Source organism: Ranitomeya variabilis, chromosome 4 (genome assembly GCF_051348905.1).
Source record: "Ranitomeya variabilis isolate aRanVar5 chromosome 4, aRanVar5.hap1, whole genome shotgun sequence".
NCBI classification, from domain to species: Eukaryota; Metazoa; Chordata; class Amphibia; order Anura; family Dendrobatidae; genus Ranitomeya; species Ranitomeya variabilis.
This window is the reverse complement of record NC_135235.1, coordinates 687,675,505-687,700,897: the sequence shown is the minus strand read 5'-3', so window position 1 is coordinate 687,700,897 and position 25,393 is coordinate 687,675,505. Positions and strand designations below refer to the sequence as shown.

The 25,393-nt window shown below is 42.7% G+C and overlaps 1 protein-coding gene across 5 annotated transcripts in view; it reads right to left on the bottom strand.

The window, feature by feature from the left end:
* Positions 1-10,516: 10,516 nt before the first annotated feature.
* Positions 10,517-25,393, bottom strand: part of LOC143767699 (oocyte zinc finger protein XlCOF7.1-like) — a 45,268-nt gene continuing 30,391 nt past the window's right edge. For 3 of the 5 annotated variants that reach the window (XM_077256202.1, XM_077256204.1, XM_077256203.1), the window contains exons 2-7: positions 18,455-18,604; positions 18,143-18,322; positions 17,926-18,049; positions 17,745-17,842; positions 17,457-17,547; positions 10,517-13,796 (exon numbers count right to left, since the gene is read on the bottom strand). In XM_077256202.1, the coding sequence (XP_077112317.1) occupies positions 12,847-13,796; positions 17,457-17,547; positions 17,745-17,842; positions 17,926-18,049; positions 18,143-18,322; positions 18,455-18,526 (1,515 nt within the window). In that variant the 5' untranslated portion in view covers positions 18,527-18,604 and the 3' untranslated portion in view covers positions 10,517-12,846. The remainder of the gene's footprint in view (positions 13,797-17,456; positions 17,548-17,744; positions 17,843-17,925; positions 18,050-18,142; positions 18,323-18,454; positions 18,605-25,393) is intronic. The other 2 variants (XM_077256205.1, XM_077256206.1) reach the window with 1 other exon arrangement.

The window sequence follows — 25,393 nt, the reverse complement described above, 5'->3', positions numbered from 1 at the left end:
TTCTGCCACTGAACTGCCAGCGGGGTTTTACAAAGGACACACTCTTTATTGTTTGTCTTGGCACTAGCCTTCCTAGGCCCAGTGATTAAGCAGAAAAAGTTCCCTACTAACAAAAAAGGTAACATTATTGTAGATTACTCACCACCCGCTAACAAAGCAAGGGTAGCAGATACGGAGGCTGATCAGGGTTACAAACTATGTCCCTCCTGAATACCGAGGAGTCCCGCGATCTCTGGCCGGGATGGCTGCCACCACTCGAGCGGCTGCTCCTCTTAGTGCACCCAAGCTGGTGACCAGGCATAGACACTGGTGAATGATCGTGCTGCTGCTGTAAGGGCTGCTGTCCACTGTGATCCTTCATAATGGAGAGATTCGGACACAAGCGCCACTTCTGTGGTCATCTTATAAGAGATTCACTGCGCTTCCTGCCTCCCCTGGTACCGATCCATGCACCTCCCTCCTGCAGCCACCCTGCCAGGATGTGCCCAGTATCCACGCACCCTGGCTGGATTTTTAGCCATGAGGACGCCATATTGGCCCCAGCGCACCCCCCCCGTCATGCGGGCACGCCCATTCCCAGTGTGCCTCGCACACAATGTCAGAGGCGCGCGCCCCTGTAGCCCGGCTCACTATGGAGCGGCGGTTAGCAGGAAGAGGGAGAGCAGCGGGGCAGCCACAGAAGAGTCACTGGGCCCATGACTTAACCACTCTTCGCCTGCATGTATGTAGAGGACCCACAGGACCTGCGGACAGCACTTCCACCACCTGAAGGCCGGCATACAGGCACTCTGCCTGTTCTTCCAGTGCCGGGACAGGCGTGGGTGAGTGGATAAGAAAGTCTTCAAACCGCCAGGTTATCAGCACAAGGATCCCTGTCAGGACAGGACACCCAACTGAAGTGAGGGAGAGGTACTGCCCTTTTATTTAAGCTGGTTTCCTGTCCTGGCTGGGTGGATCCCACTCTCAGGTGTGCGGTCATGAGTGAAGGGAAAAGTCTGTTTTCTTGAACAACCAGAAAAACACATATTCACAAGTGATCATATATGTATATAAAAGTCAATGCCTCCTGGCTTACTGAAAATAGACCCCAGGTTGATTAAGATAAAATGCTGTGTCATCACAACACCCTTGAAGGCACTAGGTGGAGTGCCTCATAAAAACACTCCTAAAGGCTTTGCACAAAGTACAAAGTCAGGAAAAAAATGATAAGGAAGATCAATCATACAGCCTTGAAGGCAACAACTGGAGGGCCTCATTCAAATATTGAACATTAAAAACACTTTATGTGCTGCTGTCATCTGGTAGTGTGAAAAAGTGTGGGCTAATCCAGGCTTTATTCATTTTTGAGAATGAGCCTGTCAGCATTCTCTGTTGACAAGCAAATCTCCTTTCTGCTATGACCCTTCCTGGTGGCATTAATAACCCTCTCAGACAAGACGCAAGCGGCAGGGCTGCACAACATGTCCAGTGTCTAGCTTTGAGACCCAATAGTTGAAGGTAGCAGAGCAATTAGGGAGTGTGCTGGTTTGGTCAGCCAGGTATTGCCTGACCATTTTTAAAAATGTTTCCCTCCTTGTCAAAAATACCCGGTCATCAGGCTGGATGCTAGGATTGTGTAATGAAATTGGACCAGGCCTTTGACAGTGTACCCCTGCTTCTGCTGTGTGTCTCCCTCACCTCTCTTCCTTGTTTGGCCCCTGCAACTAGTATTGTCTAATGGGAATTTTTTCAATATATTTTCCACAATAGCCTTCTGGTATAGCAGCATTTTAGAAGACCTCTGTGCCTCAGGAAGGAGAGATGCAAAGTTCTGCTTGTAGCATGGGTCTAGCAGGGAGTACATGTTGGAGCTGGTATTGCACAACTGGTCTCTGCTGCTCACAAAGCCTTAGTTCGAACGCGTGGTCACATCGCATAGCAGTCGCTGAGCTGGCACTTGCATGTGCTGTTGCAGCACTGCCAGAGCATCAGCAGCTGTAGCAGGCTTGTGGAAATGGGCAGTGATGCAGCGTACCTTGATCAGAGGATCTGGCAAATCTGTCTGAATGCTGTGCTGGGAGAACAATTTGGAATTGCCTAATGATGGTGCATTATAATGTGCAAGGACAGGTGCAGGGTGGAAGGTATCTGCACCAGTGTCAAGAACAAGAGATTGGGAAGCACCTAGCAGAGGAGAAGCTTAGATGACATGTGCTTAATCACGCTAATGGTGGTTAAGCTCTTAGCAGTCAGGTCTCAGAATTATCTTTAAAAAAGTCCCATACTGAGGAACTCCTAACTTTTTCACGTAGAAATTCACGAGTGTCGGTACTCTATGGAAGTTGCTTACCTTCTCCCTCTGGTCACCCCACTGCCTCCTTGTCTGTTTTGGTACTGCCGATTCATCCTCCTCAGCGCTTCTGGCCTCGCTCTGCATCCCACCTTCGGTCATTGACTTTGTGATCCACCCTCTTCAACCACTGCATCCTGGTCCTCATGACTTAGTGACTTGTCAATAACTGTGCCTCATAATCATCTTGCTTCTTAGACAAAATGTGACTACTCTAAGTTTTGGGCATAATTAAACAGAATGTCCTCTTGCCACTCTTAGAACATGCAGGTTGAGAGGCCACAATCAATAAATTAAGTTGTAAAGAGCTTCTCGGAATGTCCTAGTGTGGGAGCACTAATCTCCTGGGACTGAACATGAAAGGAGGATCAGGGTGAGGATTAAGTGATCCAGACTGTTGGCTGTTGAGACTGGACAGCATGGAAGATTGCGTGATGCTGCCAAGCATGCTGGAAGTATTATATGCTATTCAACGGACCACCTTTTCTGGCTTCAGAAGTGGTATACCTAGTGTGATGGTGTGATATGGTATGTGAGGATCATTTTGTTTGTATTAATATTTTACTGATTTTCATGGAGTTCTTTTGTAGGATGAGTTGTTATTCGGTAACTGATGAATTGTTGCCATCTGATATCAGCCCCCCACAGCACTGTGCTGTTATCTTTCCACACGGTCAGTGAATAATTTCCCATTATCCTGTTACTGAACTGCATTCGGGTTCTGGACTGTCTTATCCTTTGTGTGGTGGATTATAGGCCTTTCCTATTTCTGCCTAAATAAAGGTCTTGGGATTGTTCACTCTTCTCTTGCTCTGTTGATTGTGTGATACCGAAGAAGAATGCCGTGACACTTACCTTCCTGCAAAGTGGGACAGAAACCTAGGTGATGTGGATGGGCGCGGTTCTTGTGCTTCAGCAACAGGCGTAGTCGCATCTGCCCCACGTCCTCGTTGTCTACGTGCACCATCGTTAGCATCTCCACTTCCCCGCCCCTTACCGCATGCATTACACATTTTCTAATTGCTATGTCTCTGGAAACCAAGTTTATTTTTTTATTAAAAAAAAAATTGGTCACCTGCACCAGTCAAAGCGTTTTTTTTTTTTAGTTTAATATCACCATAATGTAACACAAAGCAGGTAAAAGTGTATGGATGACAAATTCAATCCAGAAACATTTCTCCACACTTATTTGGATTGTTATATTCCACAGAAATGCACCAAAAAGCACGTAATACTCTATGGATAACACTATAGTCTATTTTCACCCACGAAAAAAAGAATGTGGTCAACTGCTGCTGCTATATATTTAGCAATGGACTGCAAAGCACTAAGTCCTGCCTAGAGACTGTATTCAGCCAATCCCCCTGCTCATGCAACTGTCCCTCACTAGGCTAAATGCAGAATGTATCTGATACAAACAACAAAGCACAAGGTTAGCCCTTACAAGGATTGTTAATATGATGGTTCAGCTTCAGCACCAGTATCAACACTACAGGACTCTGATTTGTTATACTGTGCACACACAGGCCTGTACAACCAGTCTCTTCCTCCAATAAGAACTGTCTCTGAGCTATGCACTGGCATCAGTGTGCCGAGCGTGGCTGCACCTGTTCTTTTATAACCCCTGATTATATAATACGGCCAGCCAATCACATTAATGCCACTACCGAGATGGCTATGGCATTACAGTGACTGGCAGGCAATCCCTGCATGTTTATTGGCTGTCTATCAGACACCAAACATGTGGAGTGGGGATTCGAACTTCAAATCTGAGCAACAGCTAATGCTCACCAAATATTTCCAAGCACCCAGATATTCAAGTGATATCAGAGTATCACTGAGCACGTTTGCTCATTCCTAGTAATTACCCTTCTCATTTAATTATATGACTTATGTTTTTGGACAATTTGTCAATAACATATGTAGTTTATCCCCTATTGAGTTATTTTTGATGGTCAACAAAATACGATTTTCAAGCTCATACTATATGACCACAGTAGGCAATGAACTGAGTTAAGTTGATAAACTCCAATGTTCGTGCCTAGTAAATAAAGTAGATATGTCCTGCAGGTGGTGCCTGCAAATGATCTAATTTGATAATATACAGTTAATATACAGCCAAAGGTTTTGAGATCTTAAACAGAATAGGGTATACTGGTCTCTTACCATTTAGGAAGGTACATAGTCCTGTCAGTGGAATAGCCGGGGTGTCCTTTAAGGATGGTGAGGTGAAATAGGCAAAAAGTTCTGTGGAGCGATATTGGAGAGTGATATCGGAGAGCTGCCCTGACCGGTGGCAGCTACTCCGTGAAGTGTCTCCAGTAAACAGCGGGATTCCGGGTCCTGGTATTCAGATGCCGTGTGGTAGGAGAACGGTATGTGCGGCTGGTCTGAAGGATCTGCATGACGCGGAGTCTATCAACTTAACTCAGTTCCTTGCCTACTGTGGCCATATTGTATGAGCTTGAGCATTTATTTCAGCTTCCCATTCTATTTTTCTTTTTCTAGCGTCAATATACTTTTTTCTTTTTTACTATTCCCCTGTGACAATCTCTGTGGTGGTTGTTTTATTCGCTGCAGGAAAGAGCTTTAACACCTTGCGCCACTTTTTTCAGACTTAAATACGATTGTCCATTAATTTATTTTTTACACTCTAGGTATGATAATGGTTTCTCTCTGTGTGGCATTTTTGATGTTTAAAGGTGATGTCCACTTCTTGGACAACCCCATCTCACTAGAAAGGAGAAGATTTATCCAGCTTCTACTCCACAATTCCAAGACATGTTTAAAATTATGAATTCTTTATTTTTTCAAAGTTAAAATATAGCCATATCAAAATGTCCTTCTTCTTTCTTGGTTGAAAAATGTAGGAAAAATGTATTTAAATCCCTTTCTGACATCGGGCGTACATTTACGCTGATGTCAGGCACCCTCCCTTTGATGTGGGCTTCGGCGGTGAACCCACATCTTTCCCGGAACATGTCAGCTGTTTTAAACAGCTGAGAAGTGCCCGGAATAGCTGAAGGTGGAAAAGCGATCCACTCGCGGCCCAAAAAACCTGTCTCAATAAATTAGCATATCAAGAAAAGGTTCTCTAAATGACCTATTACCCTAATCTTCTGAATCAACTAATTAACTCTAAACACATGCAAAAGATACCTGAGGCTTTTAAAAACTCCCTGCCTGGTTCATTACTCAAAACCCCCATCATGGGTAAGACTAGCGACCAGACAGATGTCAAGAAGGCCATCATTGACACCCTCAAGCAAGAGGGTAAGACCCAGAAAGAAATTTCTCAACAAATAGGCTGTTCCCAGAGTGCTGTATCAAGGCACCTCAATGGTAAGTCTGTTGGAAGGAAACAATGTGGCAGAAAACGCTGTACAACGAGAAGAGGTGACCGGACCCTGAGGAAGATTGTGGAGAAGGACCAATTCCAGACCTTGGGGAACCTGAGGAAGCAGTGGACTGAGTCTGGTGTGGAAACATCCAGAGCCACCGTGCACAGGCGTGTGCAGGAAATGGGCTACAGGTGCCGCATTCCCCAGGTAAAGCCACTTTTGAACCATAAACAGCGGCAGAAGCGCCTGACCTGGGCTACAGAGAAGCAGCACTGGACTGTTGCTAAGTGGTCCCAAGTACTTTTTTCTGATGAAAGCAAATTTTGCATGTCATTCGGAAATCAAGGTGCCAGAGTCTGGAGGAAGACTGGGGAGAAGGAAATGCCAAAATGCCTGAAGTCCAGTGTCAAGTACCCACAGTCAGTGATGGTGTGGGGTGCCATGTCAGCTGCTGGTGTTGGTCCACTGTGTTTCATCAAGGGCAGGGTCAATGCAGCTAGCTATCAGGAGATTTTGGAGCACTTCATGCTTCCATCAGCTGAAATGCTTTATGGAGATGAAGATTTCATTTTTCAGCACGACCTGGCACCTGCTCACAGTGCCAAAACCACTGGTAAATGGTTTACTGACCATGGTATTACTGTGCTCAATTGGCCTGCCAACTCTCCTGACCTGAACCCCATAATCTGTGGGATATTGTGAAGAGAAAGTTGAGAGACGCAAAACCCAACACTCTGGATGAGCTTAAGGCCGCTATTGAAGCATCCTGGGCCTCCATAACATCTCAGCAGTGTCACAGGCTGATTGCCTCCATGCCACGCCGCATTGAAGCAGTCATTTCTGCCAAAGGATTCCCGACCAAGTATTGAGTGCATAACTGAACATTATTATTTGATGGTTTTTTTGTTTGGTATTAAAAAACACTTTTATTTGATTGGTCGGGTGAAATATGCTAATTTATTGAGACAGGTTTTTTGGGTTATCAGGAGTTGTATGCCAAAATCATCAGTATTAAAACAATAAAAGACCTGACAAATTTCAGTTGGTGGATAATGAATCTATAATATATGAAAGTTTAATTGTAATCATTACATTATGGTAAATAATGAAATTTAACACTATATGCTAATTTTTTGAGAAGGACCTGTACTCCCTCATCACTACTAGCGTTAACTGGAAAGGTGCGCTTCCTTTTTTTCTCCAGGCCCCGCCCCAAACATAACATCCTTTAAGGATTTAGGTGTTTTTTCCTCCTTTAGGCCCATAGTTGACCTGACTGCCATAACCAGTCATCCGTGTCCTCTGCCGGAAGGCAAGGTCAGCTGCCTACAGTGATGATCATCACTGTCTGAGGAGGTAAGGAGGATGGGGAGGAGGACAGGGATTCCACATGATATTCCCCATCAGATTGCGAGGCCTCTAAAATCGTAACAAGCCCCCAAGCTCTCTTGCTTCCCTTTTTCAAAGCTGACTTTAGGGAACCTTTCACCTCCACCCTGATTATTGCCCTAAGGCTCGTGGCGAAGTCAGGGGTCTCTTCCGGTAGGGTTTACTGTATGCAGTCAGCGCAGAGATCCTTCTGCCACTGAACTGCCAGCGGGGTTTTACAAAGGACACACTCTTTATTGTTTGTCTTGGCACTAGCCTTCCTAGGCCCCCAGTGATTAAGCAGAAAAAGTTCCCTACTAACAAAAAAGGTAACATTATTGTAGATTACTTACCACCCGCTAACAAAGCAAGGGTAGCAGATACGGAGGCTGATCAGGGTTACAAACTATGTCCCTTCTGAATACCGAGGAGTCCCGCGATCTCTGGCCGGGATGGCTGCCACCACTCGAGCGGCTGCTCCTCTTAGTGCACCCAAGCTGGTGACCAGGCATAGACACTGGTGAATGATCCTGCTGCTGCTGTCCACTGTGATCCTCCATAATGGAGAGCTTCGGACACAAGTGCCACTTCTGTGGTCATCTTATAAGAGAGATTCACTGCGCTTCCTGCCTCCCCTGGTACCGATCCATGCACCTCCCTCCTGCAGCCACCCTGCCAGGATGTGCCCAGTATCCACGCACCCTGGCTGGATTTTTAGCCATGAGGACGCCATATTGGCCCCAGCGCACACCCCCCGTCATGCGGGCACGCCCATTCCCAGTGTGCCTCGCACACAATGTCAGAGGCGCGCGCCCCTGTAGCCCGGCTCACTATGGAGCGGCGGTTAGCAGGAAGAGGGAGAGCAGCGGGGCAGCCACAGAAGAGTCACTGGGCCCATGACTTAACCACTCTTCGCCTGCATGTATGTCGAGGACCCACAGGACCTGCGGACAGCGCTTCCACCACCTGAAGGCCGGCATACAGGTACTCTGCCTGTTCTTCCAGTGCCGGGACAGGCGTGGGTGAGTGGATAAGAAAGTCTTCAAACCGCCAGGTTATCAGCACAAGGATCCCTGTCAGGACAGGACACCCAACTGAAGTGAGGGAGAGGTACTGCCCTTTTATTTAAGCTGGTTTCCTGTCCTGGCTGGGTGGATCCCACTCTCAGGTGTGCTGTCATGAGTGAAGGGAAAAGTCTGTTTTCTTGAACAACCAGAAAAACACATATTCACAAGTGATCATATATGTATATAAAAGTCAATGCCTCCTGGCTTACTGAAAATAGACCCCAGGTTGATTAAGATAAAATGCTGTGTCATCACAACACCCTTGAAGGCACTAGGTGGAGTGACTCATAAACACACTCCTAAAGGCTTTGCACAAAGTACAAAGTCAGGAAAAAAATGATAAGGAAGATCAATCATACAGCCTTGAAGGCAACAACTGGAGGGCCTCATTCAAATATTGAACATTAAAAACACTTTATGTGCTGCTGTCATCTGGTAGTGTGAAAAAGTGTGGGCTAACCCAGGCTTTATTCATTTTTGAGAATGAGCCTGTCAGCATTCTCTGTTGACAAGCAAATCTCCTTTCTGCTATGACCCTTCCTGGTGGCATTAATAACCCTCTCAGACAAGACGCAAGCGGCAGGGCTGCACAACATGTCCAGTGTCCAGCTTTGAGACCCAATAGTTGAAGGTAGCAGAGCAATTAGGGAGTGTGCTGGTTTGGTCAGCCAGGTATTGCCTGACCATTTTTAAAAATGTTTCCCTCCTTGTCAAAAATACCCGGTCATCAGGCTGGATGCTAGGATTGTGTAATGAAATTGGACCAGGCCTTTGACAGTGTACCCCTGCTTCTGCTGTGTGTCTCCCTCACCTCTCTTCCTTGGTTGGCCCCTGCAGCTAGTATTGTCTAATGGGAATTTTTTCAATATATTCTCCACAATAGCCTTCTGGTATAGCAGCATTTTAGAAGACCTCTGTGCCTCAGGAAGGAGAGATGCAAAGTTCTGCTTGTAGCATGGGTCTAGCAGGGAGTACGTGTTGGAGCTGGTATTGCACAACTGGTCTCTGCTGCTCACAAAGCCTTAGTTCGAACGTGTGGTCACATCGCATAGCAGTCGCTGAGCTGGCACTTGCATGTGCTGCTGCAGCACTGCCAGAGCATCAGCAGCTGTAGCAGGCTTGTGGAAATGGGCAGTGATGCAACGTACCTTGATCAGAGGATCTGGCAAATCTGGCCAAATGCTGTGCTGGGAGAACAATTTGGAATTGCCTAATGATGGTGCATTATAATGTGCAAGGACAGGTGCAGGGTGGAAGATATCTGCACCAGTGTCAAGAACAAGAGATTGGGAAGCACCTAGCAGAGGAGAAGCTTAGATGACATGTGCTTAATCACGCTAATGGTGGTTAAGCTCTTAGCAGTCAGGTCTCAGAATTATCTTTAAAAAAGTCCCATACTGAGGAACTCCTAACTTTTTCACGTAGAAATTCACGAGTGTCGGTACTCTATGGAACAGTTGCTTACCTTCTCCCTCTGGTCACCCCACTGCCTCCTTGTCTGTTTTGGTACTGCCGATTCATCCTCCTCAGCGCTTCTGGCCTCGCTCTGCATCCCACCTTGGGTCATTGACTTTGTGATCCACCCTCTTCAACCACTGCATCCTGGTCCTCATGACTTAGTGACTTGTCAATAACTGTGCCTCATAATCATCTTGCTTCTTAGACAAAATGTGACTACTCTAAGTTTTGGGCATAATTAAACAGAATGTCCTCTTGCCACTCTTAGAATATGCAGGTTGAGAGGCCACAATCAATAAATTAAGTTGTAAAGAGCTTCTCGGAATGTCCTAGTGTGGGAGCACTAATCTCCTGGGACTGAACATGAAAGGAGGATCAGGGTGAGGATTAAGTGATCCAGACTGTTGGCTGTTGAGACTGGACAGCATGGAAGATTGCGTGATGCTGCCAAGCATGCTGGAAGTATTATCTGCTATTCAACGGACCACCTGTTCTGGCTTCAGAAGTGGTATACCTAGTGTGATGGTGTGATATGGTATGTGAGGATCATTTTGTTTGTATTAATATTTTACTGATTTTCATGGAGTTCTTTTGTAGGACGAGTTGTTATTTGGTAACTGATGAATTGTTGCCATCTGATATCAGCCCCCCACAGCACTGTGCTGTTATCTTTCCACACGGTCAGTGAATAATTTCCCATTATCCTGTTACTGAACTGCATTCGGGTTCTGGACTATCTTATCCTTTGTGTGGTGGATTATGGGCCTTTCCTATTTCTGCCTAAATAAAGGTCTTGTGATTGTTCACTCTTCTCTTGCTCTGTTGATTGTGTGATACCGAAGAAGAATGCCGTGACACTTACCTTCCTGCAAAGTGGGACAGAAACCTAGGTGATGTGGATGGGCGCGGTTCTTGTGCTTCAGCAACAGGCGTAATCGTATCTGCCCCACGTCCTCGTTGTCTACGTGCACCATCGTTAGCATCTCCACTTCCCCGCCCCTTACCGCATGCATTACACATTTTCTAATTGCTATGTCTCTGGAAGCCAAGTTTATTTTTTTATAAAAAAAAAAATTGGTCACCTGCACCAGTCAAAGCAATTTTTTTTTTTAGTTTAATATCACCATAATGTAACACAAAGCAGGTAAAAGTGTATGGATGACAAATTCAATCCAGAAACATTTCTCCACACTTATTTGGACTGTTATATTTCACAGAAATGCACCAAAAAGCAAGTAATACTCTATGGATAACACTATAGTCTATTTTCACCCACGAAAAAAAGAATGTGGTCAACTGCTGCTGCTATATATTTAGCAATGGACTGCAAAGCACTAAGCCCTGCCTAGAGACTGTATTCAGCCAATCCCCCTGCTCATGCAACTGTCCCTCACTAGGCTAAATGCAGAATGTATCTGATACAAACAACAAAGCACAAGGTTAGCCCTTACAAGGACTGTTAATATGATGGTTCAGCTTCAGCACCAGTATCAACACTACAGGACTCTGATTTGTTATACTGTGCACACACAGGCCTGTACAACCACTCTCTTCCTCCAATAAGAACTGTCTCTGAGCTATGCACTGGCATCAGTGTGCCGAGCGTGGCTGCACCTGTTCTTTTATAACCCCTGATTATATAATACAGACAGCCAATCACATTAATGCCACTACCGAGATGGCTATGGCATTACAGTGACTGGCAGGCAATCCCCTGCCTGTTTATTGGCTGTCTATCAGACACCAAACATGTGGAGTGGGGATTCGAACTTCAAATCTGAGCAACAGCTAATGCTCACCAAATATTTCCAAGCACCCAGATATTCAAGTGATATCAGAGTATCACTGAGCACGTTTGCTCATTCCTAGTAATTACCCTTCTCATTTAATTATATGACTTATGTTTTTGGACAATTTGTCAATAACATATGTAGTTTATCCCCTATTGAGTTATTTTTGATGGTCAACAAAATACGATTTTCAAGCTCATACTATATGACCACAGTAGGCAATGAACTGAGTTAAGTTGATAAACTCCAATGTTCGTGCCTAGTAAATAAAGTAGATATGTCCTGCAGGTGGTGCCTGCAAATGATCTAATTTGATAATATACAGTTAATATACAGCCAAAGGTTTTGAGATCTTAAACAGAATAGGGTATACTGGTCTCTTACCATTTAGGAAGGTACATAGTCCTGTCAGTGGAATAGCCGGGGTGTCCTTTAAGGATGGTGAGGTGAAATAGGCAAAAAGTTCTGTGGAGCGATATTGGAGAGTGATATCGGAGAGCTGCCCTGACCGGTGGCAGCTACTCCGTGAAGTGTCTCCAGTAAACAGCGGGATTCCGGGTCCTGGTATCCAGATGCCGTGTGGTAGGAGAACGGTATGTGCGGCTGGTCTGAAGGACCTGCATGACGCAAAGTCTATCAACTTAACTCAGTTCCTTGCCTACAGTGGCCATATTGTATGAGCTTGAGCATTTATTTCAGCTTCCCATTCTATTTTTCTTTTTCTAGCGTCAATATACTTTTTTCTTTTTTACTATTCCCCTGTGACAATCTCTGTGGTGGTTGTTTTATTCGCTGCAGGAAAGAGCTTTAACACCTTGCGCCACTTTTTTCAGACTTAAATACGATTGTCCATTAATTTATTTTTTACACTCTAGGTATGATAATGGTTTCTCTCTGTGTGGCATTTTTGATGTTTAAAGGTGATGTCCACTTCTTGGACAACCCCATCTCACTAGAAAGGAGAAGATTTATCCAGCTTCTACTCCACAATTCCAAGACATGTTTAAAATTATGAATTCTTTATTTTTTCAAAGTTAAAATATAGCCATATCAAAATGTCCTTCTTCTTTCTTGGTTGAAAAATGTAGGAAAAATGTATTTAAATCCCTTTCCGACATCGGGCGTACATTTACGCTGATGTCAGGCACCCTCCCTTTGATGTGGGCTTCGGCGGTGAACCCACATCTTTCCCGGAACATGTCAGCTGTTTTAAACAGCTGAGAAGTGCCCGGAATAGCTGAAGGTGGAAACGCGATCCACTCGCGGCTATTAACCCGTTAAAGTTTCACAACGGTATTTGACAGCAGCATTTAACTTGCGCTTCCGGCAATCGCGCCGGAAATCTGCCCACCGTTGACCTCTGTCATGTGATCGCAAGTCACCAGTGGTTTGGCATGGAGACTATTGAAGCATACCAAAAGTAAAAAAAAAAAAGAAAAAGCAAAGGAAACCCCCTTTAAGAAATACAATTTTTGGTTAAAATTTTTTCAACATTATGAACATGAAAAAGGATTCTTCCCTGTGTGGGTTCTCTGGTGCCTAACCAAAATTGATTTCTGATTAAAACATTTCCAACATTCTGAACAGGAAAAAGGCTTCTCCCCTGAGTGGATTCTCTGGTGCCTAACCATATCTGGTTTCTGTTTAAAACATTTCCCACATTCTGGACAGGAAAAAGGCTTCTCCCCTGAGTGGATTCTCTGGTGCCTATCCATATCTAGTTTCTGTTTAAAACATTTACCACATTCTGGACAGGAAAAAGGCTTCTCCCCTGTGTGAATTCTCTCATGTATAACAAGATGTGATTTGTGGTTAAAACATTTCCCACAGACTGAACAGGAAAAAGGCTTCTCCCCTGTGTGGGTTCTCTGGTGGCTATTAAGATACGTTTTTCGGTTAAAACATTTTCCACATTCTGAACATGAAAAAGGCTTCTCCCCTGTGTGGGTTCTATAATGCTGAACCAAACTTGTTTTATGGCTAAAAGATTTCCCACATTCTGAACATGAAAAAGGTTTCTCCCCTGTGTGACTTCTTTGGTGTCTAACAAGATTTGATTTGAGATTAAAACATTTCCCACACATGGCACAGGAAAATCTTTTCTCCACTGTGTGAATTTTTGGATGTTTAAGAAAAGACTTTTCAATGTTTTCAATGGGAAACCAATTTCTAAATTCTGAACATGAAAATGGCTTGTTTGATTTAGGATTATTTCTGCTTTTAATGCTTATTTTGTGACTTTGATTTTCCTTAGCAGTCGGTAATGAATCAGAAGACAGGACCTGTTTCAAAGGATCAGATAAAAGATCTTTGCTGTGAAGGAATGATGGTATATCTGGAGTAATGGCATTCAATTCAATTATATCCTGTGGGGTCCCAAGATCATCGGATTTAAAAATAGACAATGGTAGCTGTCCCTCTGATCTCCTGGTACAGTCATCTGCTAAGAATAAAACAAATTATTTTTGAATAAATTATCTTTGAATGTCATTTAACATTTATACTTAAACTGTCTGTAAAAACGGCAAGTTATGTAAAAATATTAAATAATCCACCAAGACAATGACAGTTCACAGTCTAAGGCCAGGGTCACACTAGCGTTGAATACAGACGAGTGCTATGCGAGAAAACCTCGCATTGCACTCGGACCACTGTTAATCTATGGGGCAGATCACATTTTTTTCTCGGCATATTCTGCTTGCATGTAAAATCGCAGCATGCTGCGATTGTACGTGTATATCGCCCGAGTCTCGCAAATGCAAGCCTATGGGTGCAAGAAAAAATAAAAAATCGGACACCACACGGACCATCAGTGTGACTTGTGAGAAATACGCACACATTTTCCTCATTTCAGCCCATTGAGCCATTAAATTCAATGGGGAAAAGCAGTGAGAAATGTAAAGCCATATGCATGTCATACGGATGCCATACGGATACATGAATGCAAGAAAATCACATCATCGCATTGCAAACGCATTACACACGGATGACCATACGGAGAACATTTGTGCGACTCTCAGCAGGGAGACTCGGACCGATTTTTCATACGTTAAGTGTGACCCCGGCCTAATAGAAAACCTCATAAGATAAATACAGACCATAAAAGGAACCATTAGTGCAAATCTGTCATGCACGTTCCACCCCATGTGGGGAAACAGTGAACCAAGCATTAACAAAAGGACACTCCAAATCTAAATATGTTGAAAACAGGAGGAAAAAATATGGAGCTGAAGTCCAAATACTAAAAGGTATCAGGATTGCACCCTGATGAAGCCAACACGAAACGCACATTGGGGCTGCATGGCATGGGTCCCGATATACCACATGATGGGTAAGGAACCATAGGATAGGAGATGGTCTGATATATTTTGGGCACTTTGGCGCTAGGCACTGATTATTATGGTTGCTACTTACCATCTTACCCCTTTGGGTTTTATCCCTGATATGATGGAACGGCACTAAGCACTTTATTAAACTAATGATGTGGTACTATTTGGTCTACACACTGATATCTACCTGATCTCTCTGCTGAACATGTCTCTTGTATTAATGTTACATATATTTAAATGAATGTTACTAATTGATTCAATCGAATAAACTTATACTTTTTAGTATTTTGGACTTCAGCTCCATATTTCTTCCTCTTGTTTTAAACTAATAAAAAACCTCATAGGATGATCCAGTGGAGCGTTGTGTTCAACTGTTTGTTCATTCTGCCTCCCAAATATGGAAAAAAAGCCACAAAGAAATATTATGCTGATGAACATAATACCAATAAAAACTTCTACTCATCTCATGAAAAACAAGTTCCCACTCAGGTCCATCGTCTGTCAGTGAAAAAGCAGAAGTTTCCACATTATTAGTGGCTCAATGGCTCTTCAAAAGCAACATGGCTTCCATAAATCAATCCAGTAATATCCGTTCTCCCAAAGTCAAATCTCCCCCTCGTGTCTGAGCCTTGCAGTGTGCACAAACCACATTTAGCAAAAAAAAAAAACCTTCTCCAGGCAGGTGCCAGAGGCAGCACCTGCACAGCATCGTAATCACATATGTAATTAATTATATATACATTTCTTTGTTGTTTTCCTGAAACTCCTATTAAAAAAAACTGTTTGGAAATCGAGTTGGTAGCGCTTGCGCAGTAGCAGCTATCAATGATCCGATAGCTGCTATTGCGCATGCGCGCTATCTTGCTAGACAAAAAAAAAATCCTCCTACAAAATAACGCTGCCCGCACCTGCGCAATAGCAGCTATTGGCGATTGCTGATAGTTGCTACTATGCAGGCAGCACCATCTTGGAAGATTTTTTTTTTTTGCTACCAAGATGGTGCTGCCGGTGCCTGCACAATAGCAGCTATCAGATCATCGATAGCTGCTATTGTGCAGGCACGACCAGCGCTATTTCCAAATGAATTTTTTTTCAAAGATATATATAATATTCATTATGTGAACTAGGGGGCAGGTCAGTGAGTGATCAGTAACCTGTCAGAAGCCATACAGATGAATACCTAATCAGAGCACCACATGAAGACCCCCCACAGGCTGGTCCAGAGCACGGGAATATCATTAACCGAAAACTCAAAATGAGGATTAAACAACCACAAGATGGATTTCATTAACCAAGGTATCATTGTAATTAGTATAACGGCGCCGACCTGACAGTGTCTGTAGGTTACTGTGCACAATCCTACTGACAGGTTCCCTTCTAAAGGCTGGGATCAGGAAAATGGAGTAGATAGCACCAAGCCTTGGTGGCCATCTTTTGAGCTGGCAGGTGACCCTGAACAGTGACTCCATTACTGTACGTTGTGTCTGCGAACTATTCCAGTAAGATCTTGATTCAAATTGTTAAATGGCGCTCCTTCCCTTCTTAACCCTGCCATGTGCCCAGACAGTAATGTACAACCGTATATAGGGAATTTTAAGATTCAAGAGACGTTAGAAAATAATTTGTGAGGTCCATTTGTTTGCTATTCCCATTTGTGAAAGTGAAAAAAATGGGGTTTATATTTTTTAAAGAATTCTAAAATTCTCACCACAAAGTGACACACGTCAGATTTGAAAAATGGGCCCTGATTAGGAACACAAAACTGGCGTCAGGAACTGGTTATCAGAGTATTTTGGCAACTAACTACTGTAGTCAAAAACTGTGACTATGGACAATAACACATCTACTGAAATGATCAAACTCAACAGTCTTCATCAGAAATAAATGAGTAACTAGTGGTGAAACCTCTCTGGGGTAATTACTGTATGTGGCTCGATGGCTCTTGGCAATCTAAACTAACATAAGGGCCAATATTTTCTGTCAGATGAGTTTCGAGAACAAATATTAGATAGTCAAAGATAAGAATAGAGAAAGTATTAGCGTCCCCCATTTCAGGAGAGATTGTGCAGTAATCTGAATTCCTTAGGATTGAAAACATTATGTCATTTATGATGTGGAGTGAACCCATGAAACCAGGGCTCGAGCCATGCCAACACATCTCCTGCAGGTGTGAATAAATGCATATCACAGCCATCAGCCCAGCACAGCTTAGAGATATATCATGGCACAGGTGTAATGGTTTTTATGTAGTTTATCACAATCCTGTTTGAAGTTAGTTGGTTTTAAAAGAAAGTGAGAAGTCAGGATAAAGGGAAACTCTGCTGTTATTGTACAGAAATTCATACTTGGCGTCACTGCACATTTAATGTTGTCGATCATAAAAGTGAAGCTTGGCCAGAAAGACTGGACCTGGTCTTGTAGGGACCATATGAGCACATTCAGCAGCACATAAAGGGGAGAAGGTAGATTCATCCAATAAGATATCAGGGATCTACTGTCATTTGGCTTTGTGGTTTACAGATCTGGGCAGGTAAGTGTCAGCGTCTTCTAATCCCAGGAGGTAGGTGGATCCTCCAGGTTGTAAGTTCTATTTAAAAGGATTTCACAATTGCACAAAGTAATTTCAACATTTCCAAATGGAGGAGAATGTTGTGGTTTAGAGGCAAAATGATGACACGATTGTGATATGACCAGACTACACCATTGATAAAGCAGCCACAGCAAGTGACTGAGAAGAATCTATGACTTCTCTGCATTTAGTGGTTACTACTCACCTGAGTAGTCATATGTAGTAATCTCCTCTTTACACCACTCATCACCCCTCACATATGTCCCTGTAGTATTAATATGGGTCAGATCTTCACCCTGAAACAAATATTGCAATAGTCACAGACAGATGAGAAGTCACATCTATGATCAGCTCTAATCCTGCCATCTCCACCGTTCTCATTACACAAGTATAAAACATATAATACTGGTGGCTAAAACAAGACTGAGCACAAGACCTTCACAGCAGTCTACACATCATAGGAGAGATCTCATGACACCTTCTCTCCATTTACCTGATGATCCTGAGGAACATTGGGATCTTCTTGTTTACAGTCCTGTGGAAGAAGAGGACGGGGACATCTCTCTGGTGTTGTCCTCCTACTGGATAGATCTGGAGGAAACACATACAGGGACTGAATTCATTCTTTACATACAGATAATTAGATGTTGTGTGTATTTAGTCCTGTATATTACCTGGTGATGTGAGGGGTTGAGGATCCTCCACCATGACGTCCTTGTACAGATCTTTGTGTTCTTCTAAATACTCCCACTCCTCCATGGAGAAGTAGACGGCGATATCCTGGCCCCTTATAGGAACCTGACACATACAATGATATCATCATCCCCCTGGTCCCTTCATAGCATTACTATATAATACTATATAATGTCCCAGCATCCCCAGCAGTGTCACCTCTCCAGTCAGCAGCTCAATCATCTTGTAGGTGAGTTCTAGGATTTTCTGGTCATTGATGTCCTCATGTATCAGGGGTTGAGGTGGAGACCACATGATTGGGCTCAGGGGTCTTCCCCATCTCTCAGACACAGGGTCCTGACAGCGATCACTAGAGGTCTTCTTCACTACTATGTAATCCTGGTTATGGAGAGACACATTAATAAATCTCACTACAGACATTTCCAGAGTCCTCACCTCTCCAGTTCTGTCCATCTGTTATTCCCATAGATGTAAAGAATGATGTAATGTGACGTCATCAGAATCTCTCACCTCTCCAGTAAGCCGGTAGAGGATCTCTAGGGTGAGGTGTAATATCCTCTCCGCCATCTTGTCTCTGTCCATATCCAGCCTTGATGGGTAAATCAGGAAAATTCTATTCTAGAGAAGATTTTCACTGAGAGGATCAGATATTGTAGAGACCTGAATGAGAAGAACACGAGCCGATGTAACATCATAAAAATCCTGTGTAATAATACAATTACTGGAGATAATAAGGGAAACATATGAGGAGATTTATTATTTTACAGTATTTAGTTTTCTTCTCTACATCTACTAATAAAACCTATATATTTAGGCCACAGACAACAAGCAGTTTCTTCCTCAGAGTCGCCAGCTGAATACGTTTCTCATAGACTCATCTTCCATAACGCTAATTCTCGTCTCATTTACAGACACTGGAATCGGCATTAGCAATACTGCAGGAGATATTCATTACACGTGACAGGAGAAATAACTACTTCATGATGAGGACGACATCTCCATCTTCTCCTACGGCTCTAGAAACATATTTGTCCAGAGTCCGTCACTGAGTCCATCCCCACCGGCCGTCTATATGAAGGTTTCCAGTCTTCCCCGCACTGTAATCTTCTATCACGTTAGATCTCATGTCTGATTCACACACAGAAGTTTGAGGCTTTTATAAAATATTTTTTTGTAAGAGCAACAAGAAAGGAGATATTTGATAGCAATGTCTCCATGTTCAGTGTTTTATTTTCTCTTTATATTATGTTGTGTTTTTTTTTTTAGCATTTTCTTGTAGGCTTCCATATATTACATGAAAAACAGAAAGTGGCTATATGGTATCAAGAATGGGGATAAGTGAGGATTTATTATCTAGTGGTTTGGGTGGTAGAATATTGTGTGGGGCATCTCATATTATCATAATGTGTTTGAAGGTTGGCGGTACTGTAAGAACATTATACTGTGTGGGGGCCCTGTGCCATGAGACAGGCCCTGTGCCATGAGAGGGTCATGTGACACATCAAAAGTATTGAGAATTTCACAAGAAAAACAATGGTGTGAATGGTGTAAATAACTCATGAAAGAATAAAGTTATATTAAAAGCAAGCACACCATTGTTTTTCTTGTGAAATTCTCAATAAGTCTGATGTGTCACATGACCCTCTTCCCATTGGAAAAAAAAGTTGGATCCAAAATAGCCAACTTCAAAATGGCCGCCATGTTCACCACCCATCTTGAAACGTTTTCCCCCTCCCATATACTAATGTGCCACAAACAGGAAGTTGATATCACCAACCATTCCCATTTTATTTAGGTGTATCCATCTCAGTGGCCCACCCTGTAGATCTATCTATCTGTAGATCTATCTATTATCTATCTTTCTATAGATCTATCTATATGTGTGTAAACATCATTTTTCAATGGAGCATGTAAATGAAGAGGTTGGACAAGAAATGACATCACAATTCTTTTTTTTTTGCTAAATAATAGATCTTTATTTAGCTTACAAAAACGCATGAAAATCCGCATGAAAAATGCATCAAATTTTTACCTGCATTTTCGGCCAAGAGAGGAAGAATCTGAGCAGAAAATTCCACAGGCAAATCCACAACGTGTGCACATATCCTTAGACCGAACCCCATCGTATAAAAATCTTTTTTTTTGCTATTTTCCACCCAAAAATTTGGGGTGCGTCTTATAGTCCGAAAAATACAGTAGTTTTAGAGAAAAAAAATTGCACAGAATAGTTTCATACGTAGCGAGGTAGTGTGTTACTGTATCAGACGTCACGGTATTTGGTGACGAGTACCTGTACAGAGAGGGAGGTAGCGTCTTTCTTTTGCACACAAAAAACGTTATCGCTGGGTAATTTCTAGTGCATTAGGGGAGCGTACGTCACATTGTTGGTTTGGTGATGTTCATTTTTCTTTTGCAAACAAATAATTATTTGAGTCAAGTGCATTTTTAGCGAGTGCATTAGGGGAGCATACGTTGCATTGTTGATGACGTTTGTTTTTCTTTTACAGAAAAAAAAAGAAAAGTTAGTGCCAGGTAAATTTATAGGGCGGACATTAGTATAATGAACATCTCTAATATTTTTTATACAAACTTTTTTTTTTTACATCTGTTTCTTCTTTTCAAATTTTTCTTCTAAGTGCTTCTTCTAAATTTTTTCTCTCTACATTTTATAATAAATAGTATCCTATACAAAAGCTCCACACATTACACGTATAAAGCACTACCTACAAACACATTCCTGGGGTTTTGAAAGAAAAAAATAAAAAGCGTCAAGACGCTATTCACCAGAGGAGGCATATGCTTTCCTTGCCTCCAACACAGATTCAGCCAGTGAGGAAGATCCCACATTCCTTTAGTCCTCCTCCTCATTTAGTTAGGAAGGACCCCCAGCAAGGCGCCCTAGGACCCAGACAACCCCTCCAACAATCAATCCCACATAGATTGCATCCCCTGAAAATTATCAGCCCGTCATTCCGGATTTCAGCAGCAGCTCAGGAATCCAGTTTGACACCTCTGGCCTCACTGAAATTGAATTCTTAAAATTCTTTTTCAGTGAGGAAATAATAAATCTTATGGTGCCCCAGACAAACTTGTATGCCCACCTATTTTTGACCCAAAATACCATGTCATCATACGCCAGATGGACCCCTGTAAATGCAGCAGAGATGATGAAATTTTGGGGAATTGTGCTGCATATGGGCATAATCCGAAAACTAGAGCTTCTCGAATACTGGAGTACTAATGTTCTCTACAGTACCGGTATTCTGTATGGCAATGACAAAGACATGATCTGAAGAGATCCAAAAATTATTACATTATAATGATAATGCACAGTGTCCTCCCCGAGATGATCTGAACTTTGATCGTCTATATAAAATTAGGCCGGCAGTTGAACGCTTCCTCAGACAATTTGCTGAAGCGTACAACCTCCAAAGGGACATCGCTATAGATGAATCTTTGGTTCATTTCAAAGGGAGGCTAAAATTTCAACAATACCTGCCCAGTAAGAGGGCCAGGTATGGAATTAAACTATACAAACTGTGCGAGAGTACCCTAGGGTACACCCACAGATTTAGGGTCTACAAAGCAAAGGACACCCAGATTAACCCCCCTGAATGTCATCCTGTCCTGGGGGCGAGTGTGAAAATTGTGTGGGAATTGCTGCCCCCACTGCTGGATAAGAGTTATCACCTCTACATTGATAACTTTCCCACCAGCATCCCCCTCTTCAAGGCCCTCTCTGTCAGAAGTACAGTTGCACGTGGCACCATGTAAAAAAATCAGAGAGGCCTGCCTAAGCCGCTAACTGGGCAAATGCAAAGAAAAGGCGAAAGCCGAGCCCAATGCAACAACAACATGCTGGTGGTCAAGTTTAAGAACAAAAGGGATGTTCTTATCTTCACCACCATACACTGTGACAACAGCTCCCTTGTCACTGTTTGTGGTACCACAACACAAGTCCCAAAGCCAGATTGTATCCTGGATTACAATCGGTACATGGGGGGTGTAGATCTCTCAGATCAGATCCTCCAACCATACAGTGACATGTGAAAAGCCAAAGTATGGAACGAAAAATTGTCTGTGCTCATTGTATAAATGGCACCGTACAATGTTTTTGTGCTGTTCTGATCTGCAGGCAATACAGGGACCTTCCTTCAGTTTCAGGAGGTAGTCATCAAGGCCCTAATGTTTGGCACTCAGGGAGGTGAGGGTTCCGGTACTTTTGAAACTGATAGTGCCCTTATTGTCCCAGGTCAACATTTTCCAGGACCGATTCCCCAAACTGAAGAAAGGAAGATCATAAAAAACGGTGCAGAGTCCGCTACAAGAGGGGAATCTGAAAGGACACAATTTATCATTGTGCAACCTGCCCTAAGAAACCTGGTGTTTAAATTAAGGATTGCTTCAAAGCATACCACATGTCCACAAATTAAAAAAATAATTTTTACCCTATTGACCCAACACACTTTTACAATCTGATGTACTCCACACATCTTACACATAACACCACATTATAAATTCATACACTAGTAAAACTAAAAACATTATAATCATTACTATAAAGCTATGTCTCTAGATAAATTCTTTGAGGGATATAGTTTCCAAAATGGGGTCACTTATGGAGTATGCAAGCAAAAAAAGAGAAGTGTATCTAGCGAGCGTAGAAGGAACCGTGATAGATCTTCCATTGGGTGAATCATCTCACCAATTGGAAGATTATAGATTACATGACGGGCATGACAAGAGGAAGCTTGTAAAATACTATTTACCTCCGAGAATTTTTTTCTACGGTGTTACAGATACTATTTAATCTGCATAGCCAGATAAACTAATATCTAATAAGTTCACAGTCTCGTTATGATGTTGGTAAGTGAATTTCAGATTAAAACAGTTATTATTCAAATAATCAATAAGACTCTGTATTTCTGATACCTCCCCCTTCCATACTATTAAATATACGTTTAATTTTAAAAAATATTTATTTTAATATTGCTTGTGGTTTTGTCCTAATAATGGTTTTATTTGTAGTATACAGCTCTGGCAAAAATTAAGATACCACTGCAAAATTTTCAGTTTGTCTGATTTTTCTCTTTATAGGCATATTTTTTGAGTAAAATGTAAATTGTTCTTTTACTCTATAAACTACTGACATGACAACATGTATCCAAAGTTCCAAACGATAAATTTTGTATTTATTTTCTGAAAATGAGAAATTGGCAAAATAACAAAAAATGCATTGCTTGCAGACCTTAACCCCTTTATGACCCAGCCTATTTTGACCTTAATGACCTTGCCATTTTTTGCAATTCTGGCCAGTGTCCCTTTATGAGGTAATAACTCAGGAACGCTTCAACGGATCCTAGCGGTTCTGAGATTGTTTTTTAGTGACATATTGGGCTTCATGTTAGTGGTAAATTAAGAGTTATGTGACACAAAATAGTTAATAAATAACATTTCCCACATGTCTACTTTACATCAGCACAATTTTGGAAACAAAATTTTTTCGCTAGGAAGTTACAAGGGTTAAAATTTGACCAGTGATTTCTCATTTTTACAACAAAATTTACAAAACCATTTTATTTAGGGACCACCTCACATTTGAAGTCAGTTTGAGGGTTCTATATGGCTGAAAATACCCAAAAGTGACACCATTCTAAAAACTGCACCCCTCAAGGTGCTCAAAACCACATTCAAGAAGTTTATTAACCCTTCAAGTGTTTCCCAGCAGCAGAAGCAACATGGAAGGAAAAAATGAACATTTAACTTTTTAGTCACAAAAATGATCTTTTAGCAACAATTTTTTTATTTTCCCAAGGGTAAAAGGAGAAACTGGACCACGAACGTTGTTGTCCAATTTGTCCTGAGTTCGCTGATACCTCATATGTGGGGGTAAACCACTGTTTGGGCGCATGGCAGGGCTCGGAAGGGAAGGAGCGCCGTTTGACTTTTTGAATGAAAAATTGGCTCCAATCTTTAGCGGACACCATGTCGCGTTTGGAGAGCCCCCGTGTGCCTAAACATTGGAGCTCCCCCACAAGTGACCCCATTTTGGAAACTAGACCCCCCAAGGAACTTATCTAGAAGCATAGTGAGCACTTTAAACCCTCAGGTGCTTCACAAGTTGATCCGTAAAAATGAAAAAGTACTTTTTTTTCCCACAACATTTCTTTTAGCCTTAATTTTTTCATTTTCACATGGGCAACAGGATAAAATGGATCCTAAAATTTGTTGAGCAATTTCTCCTGAGTACACCGATACCTCACATGTGGGAGTACACCACTGTTTGGGCACATGGTAAGGCTCGGAAGGGAAGGAGCGCCATTTGACTTTTTGAATGAAAAATTATCTCCATCGTTAGCGGACACCATGTCGCGTTTGGAAAGCCCCTGTGTGCCTAAACATTGGAGCTCCCCTACAAGTGACCCCATTTTGGAAACTAGACCTCCCAAGGAACTAATCTAGATGTGTGTCCTGAGTACGCTGATACCCTATATGTGGGGGTAAACCACTGTTTGGGCACACGTCGGGGTTCGGAAGAGAAGTAGTGACGTTTTGAAATGCAGACTTTGATGGAATGCTCTGGGGGCGTCACGTTGCGTTTGCAGAGCCCCTGATGTGCCTAAACAGTAGAAACTCCCCACAAGTGACCCCATTTTGGAAACTACACCCCCAAAGGAACTTATCTAGATGTGTGGTGAGCACTTTGAACCCCCAAGTGCTTCACAGAAGTTTACAACGCAGAGCCGTGAAAATAAAAAATCATTTTTCTTTTCTCAAAAATGATGTTTTAGCAAACAATTTTTTATTTTCACAAGAGTAACAGGAGAAATTGGACCGCAATAATTGTTGCCCAGTTTGTCCTGAGTACACTGATACCTCATATGTGGGGGTAAACCACTGTTTGGGTGCACGTCAGGGCTCGGAAGGGAGGGAGCACCATTTGAATTTTTGAACGCAAGATTGGCTGGAATCAATGGTGGCGCCATGTTGCGTTTGGAGACCCCTGATGTGCCTAAACAGTGGAAACCCCTCAATTGTAACTCCAACACTAAGCCCAACACACCCCTAACCCTAATCCCAACTCTAGCCATAACCCTAATCACAACCCTAACCCCAACACACTCCTAACCACAACCCTAACCCTAATCCCAACCCTAACCACAACTTTAACCCCAACACACCCTTAACCATAACCCTAACGACAAGCCTATTCTTAACCCTATTTCCAACCCTAGCCCTAATTCCAACCCTAGCCTTAATTCCAACCCTAACTCTAATTCCAACCCTAAGGCTATGTGCCCACGTTGCGGATTCGTGTGAGATTTTTCCCCACCATTTTTGAAAAATCCGCAGGTAAAAGGCACTGCGTTTTACCTGCGGATTTACCGCGGATTTCCAGTGTTTTTTATGCAGATTTCACCTGCGGATTCCTATTGAGGAACAGATGTA